Source organism: Callospermophilus lateralis, chromosome 9 (assembly GCF_048772815.1).
Source record: "Callospermophilus lateralis isolate mCalLat2 chromosome 9, mCalLat2.hap1, whole genome shotgun sequence".
Classification (NCBI taxonomy): Eukaryota; Metazoa; Chordata; class Mammalia; order Rodentia; family Sciuridae; genus Callospermophilus; species Callospermophilus lateralis.
Window position 1 is genome coordinate 4663492 of NC_135313.1, and position 16700 is coordinate 4680191.

The 16700-nt window shown below is 52.2% G+C and overlaps 1 protein-coding gene across 7 annotated transcripts in view; it reads right to left on the bottom strand.

Moving 5' to 3' along the window:
• Agap1 (ArfGAP with GTPase domain, ankyrin repeat and PH domain 1) overlaps positions 1-16700 on the bottom strand; it is a 492018-nt gene that overhangs the window by 345231 nt on the left and 130087 nt on the right. For 4 of the 7 annotated variants that reach the window (XM_076866818.2, XM_076866817.2, XM_076866819.2 and 1 more), the window contains exon 1: positions 12510-13476. The exons of the other annotated variants lie outside the window; for them this stretch is intronic. In XM_076866818.2, the coding sequence (XP_076722933.2) occupies positions 12510-13476 (967 nt within the window). Of the gene's footprint in view, positions 1-12509; positions 13477-16700 lie in introns of those variants that run through there. 7 annotated transcript variants of the gene reach the window in all.

A 16700-nucleotide genomic window follows, 5' to 3' on the forward strand; every position in this document is an offset into this window, starting at 1 on the left:
GTCTTTCTTCGGCATCCACTGTCCAGCCCTTGGTCACACATGACCCTGCCGTGTTCATTGCACATGAGACCACGGTCATCTGTTCCTCAAGGCCCAGAACACCTTAGAGAGGCGGGAGGAGGGGGAGGGGAACGGAGGCCGCACTGCTCCTCCTCGAAGGCTGGGGTGGCGGATGGGGACACATCTTAAATGAATATCTCTTGTGAGGTCTTGAGCAGCTGGAGTGTGTCACCCTTGCTGTGCACAAACTAATGTGCAACAACGCCCACCTCTGAAAGCACACACTGGCGGCCACCCCACCCTGGTCAACCAGAGAGCGGGCTGGCCTTTCCCTGGATGTGACAGTCTTGTTAAGCACTACCCTAACTATAGGTGCCCACAGGAGAAAGGCCTAGCACCCAGAAAGTGACTCCTGTAAAGAAAGGTCAAGGACCCAGAAGCACCTGGCCAGAAGTCTCCCCTGGGCCCTGCCCAGGGTGCAAGTACAGAACTGGGGTGGGGTAGGAAAGTTCCTGGGGACGCTTCGTGCTCCTGCACCCCGCTCCGAGCACTCTGCGACCCAGCTCACAGCCTAAGAAGAGCAGTGGAGAGCAACTTGCTAGAAGGCTTTCAGCATATCTAAAATAGCAGCCCAGAGTCTGCCAAACCCTCAGGCCAGACCGGGAGTGTTTCTATGGCTGGATTTAGAACTCCAAAAATAAAACCATTGATTTTGACTTTTCAAAACCAATACTATGAACTGACCAAGAAAAAAACAAATCACAAATAAGAAACCTGATGACTACACCCAAAGATAGTGAAAAAGCAAAGAAACATCAAAGCCAACGTGCCCACCCCAAGCAAGCATGAATCCACCTGTTGCTGGGAAGCTGGCAAATCCTGGGTGAGCTTCGCCTAGAGCACTCAGCACCCAGCAGCACCCAGCAGCACGCAGCACCCCCAAGCACAGCTCCCTCACTGTAGCTCTGCTAGAGACCCCGCCTGCCTTGAAAACTGACCTGGATACGACTGCTGGGGCCCATGTGTTTAAGTTGTCCACCCACCTCTCCAAGGGGTCCAACCATGCTACCTTTGGTCATAACTGAAAGCTAAGTCTATTGTTCCAAATGCAGTGTCCAGTGCCATTCGGGCTCTGCCCCAGAACAAAATTCAGCCTGCAGAGCTGCCTGCCTCCCTCGGGCTTCTTCTCCACACCACAGCTATCCTACTTGCCTCTTTTTTCAGTCTGAAAATGCTATGCTCTCCAGGGCTGTGGAAAACTCGCCAGTCTGCTAATTCCTGCTCATTAGCCAAGGTGCTCGATACTGTGCTGGGCGTTCTGAGGGCCCAGGAAGGGCTGTGAGCTCGGCCAGGGTGACAAGGGTGCAGGGCGCGTGCCTGCAGCACACTCATCTTCCCACTGCTCTGCTCTAGCTCCCAGGTCTACAGGTGCCAGGGAGGAGGCACGCGCCAGGTGGGGCCACCTACTGGGGGCAGCGTGTGGCCAGCCTACGGGCAGCCTGGGCTCGATTCTTAAGCTGTGTGTGGAAATAAATCTCTATGTGCCTCCACACAAGTGTCTCTACAGATGACCCATTAACCGTATGGATCTATGGGACAGCCGTCCCCTGCTGCTGGTAGGACCAGCACAGTGATACCTGTAAAGAGGGCCCAGCCCGGCCACTGCAACAGATATGGTAGCTGACATCATTGTGATGCAGCAACAAGCCAGTCTAAGAACAGGCACAGGGGTTCAAGTCCTCCAATAGCTCGTCTGGTGGCAAGAGTGCTACACAGGGGTGGGCCAGGGGTCCAGCCTGACACTGCCATTGCTCCCTCCACTCTCCTGAGCTGTCATTCAAGGACTCCAAAGCTCTCTCCTCTGTGCTGAAGGACATGGACAGTGGGTTCTATTCCCTGGTCCTACTGGTCACAGTGAAAAGTCTCCACAAACTAACACCATGGACCAAGGATTCCATCAGGGCCTACAGTTTGATACGCTGGGATCCAGTACTTTTTTAAAGCAGCCTGCATCTGCAAGGCATCCCAAGGATGCAGGGAGAGGCAGAAAGTTCCAGAAGTGTGTTGGAAGCAGAAGGACTGGCAATGTGAAAGGCAAGTGGGGGGAACAGAAAAGTTCCTTCACACTCTGGTATACACACAGGATGCCCATGGAGCACCAGGAGGGGTCGTGCACCCACAACACTGACACCTGTGCCAGACTACAGAGCAAAAGGAGCAGACAATGGAAGGCCTGACCCAATTACCAAGGTCAGAGCAGAGACCACCATGAAAAGCGCAGGAAGCATCCTTCCAACCGACAGAACAAAGGCCCCTGGGAGAGCTCCTCTCATGACAGACGCCCAGCAGCTTACATCAGCCGGGCACCAGGGAGCAGCTCAGAATGCACCTCTGCCGTGTCCAGTGAGTGGAGCTCAGTCTGATCTGAATGAAGCCAGCATCCCTGTTTACTGTGGAAACAGACAAAACAAAGAGCCAGCAGGTCACACAGACACTGGTCCTGAAAAAAGCCACCTCCTATCATGTGACATTTTATCTCCATGCTTTATCAAATTAAACCATTACGGATCTAATAAGTCTGCTTGCAAACTCACCTAAGGCAGGTTTTTAAATTGCTGGTGACGATGACCTTTTCATGGGTCCATAGGCATCATATACACAAATTGGAATGTCACCCTCACAGGTGTCCCTGATAAATGAAAAGTCAGGTTTCGAAGGCCTGCACGGGGCTGAAACTGCTAACTCAAAGGCAAAGGCTAAAGCGGCGTACCTGGCAACCCACCTGGCAACCCGAGCACTGAATTCCCTCCCAAAGATCATGGATCTCCGGCTTAAGTCTTTAAAGAAAAGGAAATGCCACAAAAGTCTCCGGCAGTGTGGAAAATTAACTGCCTTAAGAAGGTGAATTCATTTGATGGCAAACACCCAGGTTCTGCCGAGTATGATGTTCGTTTCTAGAGCCAAGGCTTGTCCCTTCTTCAATGGACACATGAGGAAACTGAGGCCGAGAGCCTGCCGTCAGCCCCTTCCCACTGATCTTAAACCTGCATGTCCAAGGAGCAAGCTCACATGTCATAAAGCCACAGATTAAACAGGGTTGAGGGGGCAGGGCGTGGAGACACAGGCGGGGAGAACTGAAGCGTCTTGGGAGGGAGGCTGTGATCCAGCTCATGCCCATGACTGGGCTGAGCTGCAAGAGGTAGATGTCCCCACGCTAAGATGACAGGTAGTTTTGGAATCCAACTCTGAGAAGCAAAGCATTTGCCATATACAAGCTGTGCCTTCCTGAGCCATGAAGATGAACTGCACAGATTCCACCACTTCACTCAGCCAGAGGGCGGACCAGAACACCCATCTGACCTTCTGCTCACCTTGGACACGCCTCCTCCTTCCCCTGTCTGGCACCTGGCCCGGCAGGGGGCTCTGCCCATGTCAGCTACCACTTGGAAGCTTCTGTTAAACCAGATCATCCATCCTGACAGTGTCTGAAAATAGATCTGAGCTAGATAATATTTACGATGAAAGATCAAATGGCGCTAACAACAGGGCTTGATGGTTCTTTTTTCCCCAATGAAAATAAAATGCTCATGGCCTTCAGCTGTCCAGATTCAAACACCTTGTTTAAAGGGGAGGCAGTGAGGCACTCCCCACAGCTGCCTTCTCCCTACTGCAGGCCCTTCTGAAGGCCACCACAAACCAGAAGGAAACAGAAAACGCACCGAGCTGCTTCTCCATGAGACAGTGCAAGACTCCATCCAAAGGCTCCCGGCATCCTAGGATGCTCTACGTGACCGTCACAGGCAGCTTTTTTGCTGTTGTGACCATAAGACCTAACAAAAACAATTTTAGGGGAGAAAACTTTATTTGAGGTTTATGGTTCCAGAGGTCTCAGTCCACAGACGGGGGGTTCACTGCTGTGTGCCTGAGGTGAGGCAGAGCCTGGGGACAGAGGGCAGGGTGTCAGTGCACTGGCTGGGTTAAGGCTCCCATAACCTGATCATTTCGCCTCTCAACCATCTTGAATCGCCTCATGACCTCACATCTAAACCCCAGCAGTCCCAATGCTTCAGCTCTAAATGCCTCCGCCACGAAGAAGTGACCCACACGCCATCGGGCTCGGAGGAGCCAGCAGAAGCCCACGGCAAAGGGCAGCTGCTGTCAGAGGAAAGGCAGCAGCTTCTTCTGCACACTTCAGAGAAGATGTGCGCGCTGCCTCGTGCCCCAGGAAGCCAGCACGCTGCCCTCATTTCTAAGGCACTGCTCAGAGCCCACGAATGAGCGTGCGGCAAGCTGCTGCAAACAGATGGCTCCTCCAGTGCGGGAGTCGCCGCCGGGCTCTCCAAGGGAGCCTCGGAGAAGCCAGTGCCCCTGTACATTTAGGAACTGACAGGCGGGGCTCGGGTGCAGCTCAGTGTGGCGCGGTGGCCTAGCACGCACCAGGCCCAGGCTCCCTCCCAGCATCATGGACACGAGGAAGAGATGTCTGGGCAATGATTCTTTCTATCTAGCCAAGAGTGAATCCAGGCCGAGAGGGCTTGAAGAAAGATGCCTAGAAGAAAGGCCATCTTCTGGAAGCAGCAGCCAGGTGGGCTCTAACGCCTGAGCACACGTGTTTGCCAACTCCGAGCTCTCCACCAACCTCAGAGGTCCAAAAATTTTAACAGAAATTAGGTGTTAAAAAATACTTATTTTATCATCTCCACACTTCACAGATACATGTATTTAATATGCGTTACATGTAAATATTACATGTAACACATATTAAATAAGATCTGAAGGGAAACTAGTCTCTGCTTGCTATCCATCCATCTGTCTGTCCGTCTGTCTGTTCCCGCAAGAGGAGAACACAGCAGGCCAGGGAAAGCGAGTGAAGATGCAGCTCTCAGACCAGCTTTCTGCAACCAACATACACTTGGCTTGTACCAGGAGTGAAGGGATCCTTCTGCTGCAGAGTTACAGCACCGGTTCTCCTCCAGTTAAGGGGGAACTAAGCCAAGGAGCGGGGAAGAGGCTCTGTTCTCCCTGCTTATAATCTTAAGGGAAAATGATCAATAGTTTTAAAAGAAGTGGTTAAACTGAAGGTCATGAGAAATACCTGGAGAGCAGTGGAAACGAAAGAGAAGGTGAGCTTATACCTGGAGTTACAGGACACAGGAACTCCACCTGGGCAAGGGTACACTCCAGGTAACCAGAAATCAACTGTGCCCTCGTCCCAGGAGTTCCTGCCTTTACGACCTTGGCAAAACGTATCCTAGGCACAGCCGCCCTGCTGGCCTACAGTTTGGGACGCGTCCTCACCTCCACTTGTTTGCCTTCATGACACCTCCTGGGTGCAGCAGCCAAGACCCACCAAACCCTGGAGCATAGAGGGCTGCTCCGAGTGGCACGAGTGGCACGGGGCTTGCCAGCATTGCCTTGCTACCCAGAGCCTAGAAGCCAAGACCACACAACCACTCCTCGACCCCATGCTGGGCCTCCCCCCGGGGGGACCTAAATTGCCCTCCATAAGAGAGGAGCCAAGCTTCCTTCCTGCCTGCACAGCTCCCCTCAAGGCCCAGGCTGGCTGTGAGTCCAGGTACCAGAGCAAGCAGCCAGGGGGCAATGCTGAGGGAGAATGGGGAAGAGGCATGCGGCCATCGCCCACCACTTGGGTGCAGAGGACAAACGGCCTAGGACCTGAGGGGCCTTGGAGGCCAAACCTGCACCTAGAAGGCCGGAAGCACTGAGGCGGGAGTAGCTGCAGGGGAGCCAGCAAGGAGGGCAGGGCAGGCGTCCCGCGGAGTGCCTCCTGGCCGGCAGGCATGACTCTCAGATGAGCCAGGAGCACCACACAGCAGCCAGAGGCAGGGGAGAAGAGTGGGAGCAGGACAAGCAGGAGAAACTCCTGATGGTCTCCCTTCCTCCCTTCCTCCACATCTGAGAGCAAGCCTCTACCTCAGAGGGGCCAGGGACAAACGGCATCGCATCTGGCAGAATTCTGGGACCATCAACTGTGACCCCAGACAACTGACCTGGAGACCCTCCCCATGCACCTGACGTGGAGCCCTCCATGGCAGGCAGGGCCTCTGTGGATGGCCTGGTCCAAGGTGGGATGCTATATTTCTCACAGTGGCTCCGGGTTCCGAGGCAAATCTCCCTCCCTCTGGTTCCACTGATCTGTGCTGACTACCATATCTTTATGTCTGCTGCTTAAATACTGTGCAGACTTCTCCACCTCCCCAAATAACAAGTCCTAGAGCCCGAGATGAATGTGGCTTCTAGGCTTCCATGAACCAGGGTGGGAAAGCAGGACTGGCCTCGACTCCTGAATTCCAGAGAGAGCAAGCTCTCTCAGAAGGCTGGAGTCTTGGTTTGGGAACCAGAAGAACTGGATGCGGGAGCCTCTTGGAGCTATGGATGAGCTGCACATCACCCGGACAGAAAAGCCAGCAGTGCCTGGGGCCAAGAGCATGGTGGGCAACCATCTGTTCCTAAGGAGGCAAGACAGGGGCGTAGGAGAGAGCAAGTTACCTTTTTTTTTTTTTTTTTTTTTAAAAAAAAAAAAAAAAAGCTTCTTGGAATACAAAGGCAAAAACTAGATGAATAAACCTCTGCCACCGTTGTCCACAGAAGTGCATCTGGTGACTACTCTTGAGAGCTAGAGAGCAGGGCTGTACCAGAAAGGCTGGTGGCATTGTTCAGAGTCAATTCTCAAGTGTCTGGCAGTCAGCAGACCCACTCAAAGAAGCCCTTGCGATGACAGGCACAGAGGGCAAGAGCAAACACAGGTCCCCTTTGACAATCATCACAAACAAAAGGACATCCACTCAAGGGCACTTGCAGCCCACTGAGCCCACCAGCAATCAGTCCATGGAACAGAGGGAGCCTTCTCACGCGCTGACCAGGGAGGAGATGCCACATCACGTAAGATCCTGCACCCAGCGTCACGCCAGAAACAGATTCAACACTTCTTCACCATTCCCAGCTAAGCACAGAGTTGGGAAGGACCCTGTTTCCCCTCCACTAAAATTACCTTCACCTGTTAGAAAAGGAGAACCCAAGAGGGTCCTTTCACGAGGCTTCCCCAGGTGCCCAGGGTGCCCCTGCCTCCTGGGTCAGGGAAGTGACCTGTGTGCTGAGCGTTTAGGTCTGTTAGCAAGGTCATGGCTGGAAAACAGCCGGGAAAATGAAAACAAGACAAGAGGAGACTGCAAGAAGACAGAGGGCCAAGACCCATCCTTGAACTAAAACCAGTCAAGTGAGCAGATGTGCACCAGTGTTTTTTGTTTTTAATGCTAGGGAGCATCTACAGTCAAGTCTCAAGACAGGCTTCTGTTGAAGACAGAGCTGATCAAGGCGAGTGCTTGCTGCAGCCGGCAGAGTGAGGAGCCATCACCCACAAAGATCAGCAGCCCAGCGACAGTGACTGGGCAGATGGCTCGTCTCTCAAAACAATAAAAAAAAGCAATAATCTCCCCTCTTTTCACTAATCTGTTGACCTTAATACCATTTCTGTTTTTAACCACCTGGCAAAATCACCACAGCGGAACTCTCTCTGCCTACCCCAATGATGGAACGGCCTTCAACTAATAAACTCCTCCCACGCCCCTTTTGTTTTTTCTCATTATTTTATACTAACATCGTTTTAAATTAACGTCATTATTCCAAATCATTGCAGAAAAAAGTAACAGCGCAAGGCCCTCGGTTAAAATCCCAGACTGAGTGGGTGGGAAGGAGGGCCTACAGAATTCCTCCAGAAAACAAAACCTTAGGCCAAAAATACAAATGTTTTTCTTAAAAAAGAGTGTACAAACAGTGACGTCCTTTTGTATGCGTAGTGTTGGCATTAGTCACAGACATGAGAACTGGACCAAGAGCTTAGGAGTCAACTACAGAAGTGCCAGCCCCCTTGCTGCTGGAGAGTCCTCTCTACCCGGTAAGCTGGCACTGATCCCGCAAGGTCCAGCTCACCTTACCTGTCTGGGGCCTGCACCAACTCAAGGACACACGACCCATCTTCTCTCTTCAATCCCTCCCACAAACATGCTCCCAACTCTGCAGTCCACAAGGACATACGCTCCATGCCCTGCAGGGTCCTCTACTCAACTGGCACGGAAGTCTGGAACCGGGCTCTGATACAGAGATGCTGTGCAGAGAAACAGCCCCAGCTTCCCTGCAGCACCCCGTGGGGTTGGGATTCATGGGAACTCCTCCATCTCCCCCAATAGGCCACTGACCTCCGGCAACAGGAACTGTGCTGCAGTCGACTCTAGTGCCTGCCCCTAAAGAACACACCATACACAAGGAAAGCTCAGCAAGTGCCTGTCAATACAGAGACGGGATGACTTAAAACACCACAGCCAGCACTTCCTAACAAAGGGTATTTGTTAACCGTATGACCCAGCAGTTCGCTGCGAGGACCTGTCTTTCTGAAAATTCCTTTGGTAGTAGGATACACCAGCCCAGGTTGTCTGAAACTTGGCTCCAGCTGGAATAAACAAGGTCTGAGCCCCAAGTAGTTGCCCAAAGGAGCTGAGGGGGTGGGGCTGTGGCTCAGTGGCGGAGCACTTGTCCAGCATGTGTGAGCACTGGGTTCAATTCTCAGCACCACATCGAAATAAATAAAATAAAAGTCCACTGACAACTAAAATTATATATTTAAAAAGGACGGGGGTCCCTGAGAACCTTCAAGGTGCTCTTCCCAGCACCCCAGGTCAGCTGCTCCATCTCCAGAGGGGCAATCCCAGACTTACCACACACAATAGAGCTGACACTTTTGATAAATGTCTGGAGGCATTTATCAAAAGCAAGTGAACTCTATCTAGGAATACTCAGCTTTAATAATAAAGACTGAGTATATAATCAGTTCAAAATGTTTCAAATGAAAAAGTTTTGAGTTACATAGTTTCATTCCAAACACATGTGATCAGGTTTGAAACAATGTTTCAAGCTATATCAGTGATTTTATTTCATTTAATTGTTGCTTCCTCCTTTTCTCCATTAAAGAGTTTGTTTTAAGTCTATCACCTTATAGTGCCTGAGTGACACAAATCAAGGGGATCAGAAATTAATGAAGCCACTGATAAAATAAGGTGTCAAAAATCAGCTGTAAATTCTAATTTAAAAAGCTAACCTTAGCCACAGCTTTCAATGAAATCACTTTATTGCTGTAATCAATCCTCCCAGATAGCAAAAGAACACCCTAAAGGCTACTCTGGGCGGGCAGCTGGTTCCAGGGAGTGTTGGCAGGCCAGCTCCAACTGCTTGGGCTGGAGTGACAGCCTACAATGTCATTAATCACTTACTGTTTGGTTGTTCCCTGTATTAAATTATACGGTGCCTATAGACCCTGCCCTAGTACGTGTGCATCAGGTAACAACACTGTCCTGGGTGTGATACCGAGCCCTGAAATGCCTGCTGGTGTGCCAGTCGCTGTGAGCTTGCAAAGGAGCCTCTCTAGGAGCCAATGTTCCATGTCCGGGGAAGAACAGTGGTGGCCTCACAGAGGAGCCCCAGCAGGGTCAGAAAGCACACAGGAACCCTCGTACAAGAGCAGGCGTTTCAATCCTGTCCTCCTAAATGCCCTCAGTTAAGGGAAAACCAAAGGTGGCATACACGAGAATGTGCGCATGTTGTAAAATAAGACTAACCATCTTGCTTTGCTATACTAATAGGAACACCTTATCCAAGACTGACTGAGTGTTTAGTTTTAAGAAACCAAATATGCTACTTAATGTAATAATTGCAGTCTTATAAAATTAATTTTCTTCTGACCAATGCAAAAATTGTACAGCTTTTTTTTTTTTCCTTAAAGATTCTAACACTAGGTGACGACACCTCTAATTTTAACCCCAAAGTTTAACATTATGGTCAAGATTTAAAGACATGCACCTCACGATGCCTATGTTTCAGGTCATCAGTAGATGTAATTCTGAAACCAAAAACGCCCAAGAATGGAACTTCTGTTCATAAATACTTGGCAAAGTCTGTGTGGCAAAGCAGACTTGAGTTGACATGAGGCTATTTTTAATCACTGTTTATTCCACTGAGTGTGATCAGTCTCGGGCTTTGCTACAAAATGACAGCGTGTGACTTGAGGGAGCTGTCCCACCTCACAAGTGGTGTTCTACAACATGCACCACTTCACCTCCCTAACAGCCCAAATTGCTGAGTTCTGCAAACCCACCTGGCTGGAGGGTTTGGTCAGGGCTCTGTGGACCCGCCCTCAGCAATATGTACAAGGAAATTGAGTTTGGGCTCCACAGCATCCGGACACGAACTCAGGGTGGAACTTTCTCCTAAATTCCAAACTTCATTAAACAACACCTAAATCATGAATAATTTATGTCACAGGAAACAAACACATAAAAACTGAAGAAGTCTAATAAAACAAGAAACCCTGAAAGCTACAGGTTCTGCAAAGTTCACCTGTAACAGGTACAGTAGTGGCAGCCGCACCAAAACCTTGGGCTACTAAGGCTTCAGATGTGGTCACCAAAAGCAAAGATTTTACCCAGGCAGCTTTAAAAAAAAAAAAAAACTGCCTAGAACTTCGGAATGAAGCAAGGCCCTAGAATTAATGTGTGCACTGTCACCTAGCTCAGTTAAAAATTCAGTTTTTCTGCAAAACCCACAATGCTAGTAGTGTTGTTAGACCTCCAGACCAACATGATTCCATCCAGAAAAAGACTGAGCATAAGAGAGCAACCGAGCATTACTGTAATTATTACTACTGTTAAGTTATACTGCCCTAGGGAAGAAATTCCAATACACTTCACACCTTTACTACTGCAAATCTACTATCAATCCATTTGTTCCAGAAAAGGCAACACCAAAACCTCAAATGCTTTTAACTTGTATCAACAGGTACCATGATGAAGCTTGTTCCTTCTAAAATCATGTCTGTGCATCGCTTTCTCTCCCTCTCACACACAGAGATGGGTACTTCTCTGGAACCCAAGCAGCTAATTACTATTTTCTACGAAGTCCACAAGAACAAAGACACAAACCTGGTATTAGAGGGAGAAACAGGACCTTCAGATTTGAACCTCCTCTGAACACAAATGATGGCAATACCAACTCCAAGCAAACCAAGCCTTTCACAACCATGCCATTCTCTAACATTTTAAGAGCATTCAGGATGAAATGGACTAACAGAGTCAAACCCTGTGTCTCAAGGCTCGTGAAAACAAGAAATACGACAAACCAAACATCCAAGCCTGGCAACAGGTAACTTCCTGTCGTTTCCTTGCTCATAAAATAAACCCGGGGATATAAACACAACTACACACTTATCCACCTGGTTTTGAACATCTCTACACTTCAGGACCATCGGCAGCATGTTAAAACATGGCCATTTTGCCTTCAGTTCACCTTTCAACACTTCCGCTAGACTAGTGACTCCTGTGCTATGGTTGACTTACCTTGCATCCTGGAGCTAACCTGTATACCTGCACACTTAGGAGGAACTCCCTCCAGGGCTGGCTAGGCAGCAGCTGAAATCAGCTAACCAACAGCCACCCTTCATGGCTTTGACCACCTTCACCTGGGTTGGCAGCAGAGCTTGGTAATCGGGGTGCAGGAATGATTTAGGATTTCCTGGTAGCGAGATGCATGGCCACACACCTGTGGTTACAGGTATACTTCATCTCGCACCCTAGGACAACAATCTAACCCCACACTGTACCCAGCCTTTGCCCTTCAGAGGATGCTGAGATTGGGTCAGTGTTGTGCAGTGTCTGCAGGCTTCTGGTCACTAAATGCTAGCAGGTTAACTAATTCCTGCAGGAGAATATTCTCCTGTCTGCCTCCAACCCTCCCTGCAGGTGTGAGAGAGCAGGGGGTTAGGGTTCAGCATGGACTGCAGAGTTGCAGCTTTCCTGCTGGTTGCCTCGCACACATTACTAGAAAAAAGAATTCTGCTCCAGACTTGCTTTCCCCTGAGAACACACTTGGCAGAAAAGCTGTGGAGAGGAGCATTTTAAATCCCTGCCTCTCCACCTCCCACCCAGCTCTGTCTTTATCAAGAGTTCTGCTAGTGGAGGCAGGCAAATCAGCCAAGGCCACACCCCAGCAGTCACTGGCGGCAGAACCAACAGGCAGACTGCCCTTGGGAGGGAGCAGTGTGGAATACACCAAGAGGAAGGCTGGCTTCCCTTGGCCAGGCAGTTGCACCTGGGCAGTTACCAAGGCCAAGTCTGGTTCCCTGAAGCAGCCCCACAAGCAGCACAGTCTGCATGGTGTTCAGGAGCCTGTTAATGGCTGAGCCAGCACCTGCAGGAGAGGCAGCCCAGGTGAGCTTTCCCGGGTCAAGTTCACCATGGCTGAAGTGATAGACCTCAAAAGAGCTACTACACAAAGCCAGGAGCAGGGGCAGTCAGCAACAACCAGACTGCCTCAGTACCCTTGGGGAACAGCACAGAGTTCACACAAGGTACAGGCGCTTACTGGTCTGTGACCTGAGCCAGCAGATCCCTAAGTTGCTCCCGCCACTCCCCTCCTCCCTGGAGCCCACCGGCCAGGCTGCCCACCTCTACGCGGGGAGCCGTCGATGCTCTCTGCGCTGGAAGAGTGTGCATCCGCTGGGGCTCGCCGCAGGCTGCTGAAGTAGCCACGCGATCGCGAGGCACCGCTTCGAGGTGAGGGCCCGCTGCCAGGGCCGCCGTCTCTACGCGCGAAGATGCCACTGAAGAAACGCAGCAGTCGGTGCTCTGAGGCTGCTCCCGACCCCGCAGCCGCGGCCCGCGCGCGCTCCAGCCGCTGCAGGTCGCTGTTGTCCAGCGTGCGGTTCTTGCTCTTACTGCGCTCCCAGCGCTCCAGGTCCGAGAGCGCATCGTTCTTGCTGAGCACCTCGCCGACATCCAGGGTATTGCGTTTCTCCGAGGCTGGCTGTGCTGCGGTGGCGGGTTCCAGGGCGGCCTCAAGGCCAACCTCGGCCTCGTCGCCCAGAGGCCATGCGAGGCTTCCGGAGCTGCTGTGGCGCCTCCCGCTGCTCAGGGCCGGGCTCCGAGGTGCCTCAGACCCGCTCCAGTCCCTGAAGCTGAGACTACGCCGCAGGGGCGCGGCCCGGGGCCCCTCCATATCGGGGCTGCCGGGCTCTGGAGAGCCAGACCCCTCCACGGCCTGGGGACTGCCCGCCAGGGCCGCAGACTCGGGGCCGCTTGAGCATGGCCGGAGCCTCCCGAGCTCCAGCTGCCCAGTGCTGCGGGTGCGGAAGGTACGGAAGTCCCAGGCGCGCGATTGGAGCCCCTCCAGGTCCTCAGTGCCCGCAGCCTCCTCGGCCTCTTCCACGAGCCGCCCGGGTGCGTCCGGGGAACGCGCGGGCCGGGGTCTAGGAGCCAGACGCGGGCCGGGGCCACCGGAGCCCGGCTCCGGGAGCTGCTCCTTTCTGACCATGGTCACCGAGATGCGGTAGACAGTCTTCCTGGGGGGCGTCCCGCGCGGCATCGCGTCCGCGGGCGGCGGCGCGTGCTCGCCGCTGCCGTCCAGCAGGTACATGTCTCCCGGGGCCGCTGCCGCCGCGCCACCCGCCTGAACCCCGTGGCATCCAGCGCGTCCGCCGGCCTGGACGCGCAGTCGAGGCAGTCGCCGAGTAAGGCGGGGAGAGGGGCCAGACGAGATTGGGGCCCACGCCCCCCACTCCAGCGAGGGCCGCGCTCAGGCCGCGGGGACGGCGCCCTTGGTGCCCGCCAGCCCGTGCGCCGCGCGGCCCAAGTGCTAGGGTCCGGGTCCGGGTCGCCGAGCCATGGGCCGCCGGGGGCCGGATGGGGCGGAGCGGCGGGCGGTCAGGCGCAGGGACGGTCTCGCCAGCAGGTGCGGTCTCGGCGCGCAGGGCCCAGGGCGGGCGGCGGCGCCCGCGGCTTCATTGTCTACAGCGCGGGACCCGTGCGCATCTCCGGGCCTTTCGTGCACAGTTCGGGGACTCCGCAGCCTCCGCCACTCGCTGGGCTCCGGACGCGGGCAGCTGCGCTGGCCGCGGTCGAGGGGCGGGCGGGCGGCGGTTTAAAATGGAAATGCGCGCCGGGGCGGGGCGGACGGGCGGGGGCCGACGTGCCGAGACCGCGGGCCGCGCGCTCAGCCCGGCCGGCAGAGTCCCGGGAGCGCGGCGGCGGAGGCGAGCGCGGCGGGCGGCCAGGGCCAAGCGCCGGGGTGGATCCAGGCTGTGCAGACCGGATCCTCTAGGGCAGCAGCCAGCACGCAGGCGTGAACCCTAACTAAATCTACCCGTGCTCGAGGGCCTGGTCTGCAAAACCAAAATAAGGTTGATCTCCCACCTGCTGCCGGTTTGTTGGAGGCATCTCTCATAACCAACCACGCAGCTCTGAAAAAAGATGCAACTCAAACGACTTTTTTAAAAAATATGTATTTTTTTAGCTGTAAGTGGACACAATACCCCTATTTTATTTTTATGTGGTGCTGAGGATCGAACCCAGTGCTCCACGAGTGCTGGGCTCTACCACTGAGCCCCAGCCCTCAAACTTTTTTAGAAGTATCTTTGGTACTTGTGACCCTGATACAGGTGGGCTCCCAGGAAGACAAGAACAAAGAGAAGACAGCAGCTCCCCTGGGTACTGCGCCACTGGCCTCTGGGAGGAGTACCACAGTTTGTCTCCTAAGTAATTTTTAGGGGCATTTTAAATCCCAGTGTGTGGGGGAAGGTTCCTTACAGCCAAGTACTTGCTATCCATGCCAACGGGCAAGAGAAAGCTGTGGGCATGCAGGAGGGAAGCCTGGCTTACCCAATTACTAGTCCTCTCGGATCTTCCATGTTAACATGGAAGTGAAGAAAACAGCATCAAAATCTTGAGCACTCTGGGGAGCACCAATCTGGGAAGGACACTAGGGCGAGGCATTCTGAGTCACCATGGATATTTAAAGTTGAATTTCCCTTCCATCAAATTCTCCCCCTTGGCTCCAACTGCTAATGGTCTTGAATCACCTGACAAGGCACAGTATTCTTACGTAGCTGATCAACAGGTCAGTTCTCTGTGTGCACAGATGTACTGTGTCAGAGTTTGTGTTTAAAAGTCCCAGAAGAAAAACACAATGAATGCTAATCCAGCCAGGAGGCCTACCTGGTCTGCCCTAGGCTGGGAAGGCCCTAGGTAAGATGGGGACAGGGAGGCCAAGCACTGTTCGGGGGCTCTGGACCACAGGCACAGCAGGGGACTGCCCTCCTTCACCACTTAAACCTTGTAACATTTTGTGACATCTACCGAGTTCATAACACTGGAAGTGACATAAGAATAAATCATGTAAGGTCTTTTCTGAAAGTCTAAGAAACCTGGATGTTTGCCTCAGTGAAATTTTCAAGTTTGATGAAATAAATCAGATGCTAGGTGATTCATTTTATTTTCTTAGAGGACCCTGGAAATGCATCTGACCACCATCAATGGCCTCTAGCTTCCACATGATTTCCACCTTCACAGGGCTGTGGCTTGCTGCACCTTACACTTGAACTCCGGGGCTCTGGAAGTGGTGCTGGCATGTCTTCAATGAATGGTGAGGTCCTGGGGGTGGATCCATCTGACCTTTGATTAGACTCAAGAACCACCAACTTCTGGAGTGGTAGCCAAGCAGGAAGCATCTCTCAGAACATTTCTAGAGCCACTGGGCTAGGGGGATGCAGAGGCTCAGAGAGGGAGGGTACATTCCCCCAAGACTGCATAGCTCACTAATAAGGGTAGAACCTAAGGTCTGGGGGGTCACACTGCCTGTGCCCATGCGTGAGCTACTGTTAATTTCTTTGGTCTAAGTATGTATTAGCATTCTCCTTTGGTAACAACAAAAAGCAAAAGAACTATATATGAATATTACCAAACTTGACACTAAACAACAAACAGTAAATGATACCTTGATAAGAACAGGAGACATTCTTATCAGATTTTCACTCATTTGTTTCTCTACTGGCTCTTTTATTCATTAAATATATATTATTACTGCAGTGCTTCACGATGACAAGGCAAGGTCTCTGTCCTCAAAGATTTCATAAACTTGCAAGAGAATACTACTGCTAAATGATTTTGCCATGAAGAGAGAGAAAAACGTGAGTGACAACCCAGAGATGGCTGTAGTGCCCTGCATGCTAATGAACCACCACCACGAAGATTCAGCAAAAGTCCCAAACTTCACAGCTGCAGGTGTGCGGACATAAAGGCCACAGGATTGTGAGCTGAGAAACTGAAGCTCCATGCTGGCTGGAGGGAGCAATGCCGGGGACAGTGGTGGGACCAGAACCAGAGTTCCCAACTTGGCTGGGACCCCGCCTCACTATTTCCAAGACTCTGACAAATTTCAAATTTGGAGCTGAGCTTTAATAGGAAAGTAGCTGGTCCACAATTAACCTGTTGCTTGTTATCTGAGGCATCTGTAGAGCCCAAAGTAAAATAAACAAGCAAATAAAAAAAATAGCATTCCTTAAAAGTTCAAATGCTGGGCTGTTGGTGTTACCCAATCTGTTCCTTTGTCTGGAATCCACCCCAGGTTTTGTGCTCTGCTGTAGTAGAATGCAGGCTGCAGAGTAGAAGAATCCATTGGCGCCACCTTAGGCAGCACCAAATCTTCCAGGAGCCTCCTCCTCCAGTGTGCTCTGCAGCCTTCTGCACTCCCCCCAGGAACAAGCACCGATTTCCCCATCCTCAAGGAGTCCACGTCAGGTCTGGCCATCTGGGTAGAAAAGCCTGGTGGCAGAGAACTGCCTCTCCCCGCTGCCCTGGAGACAT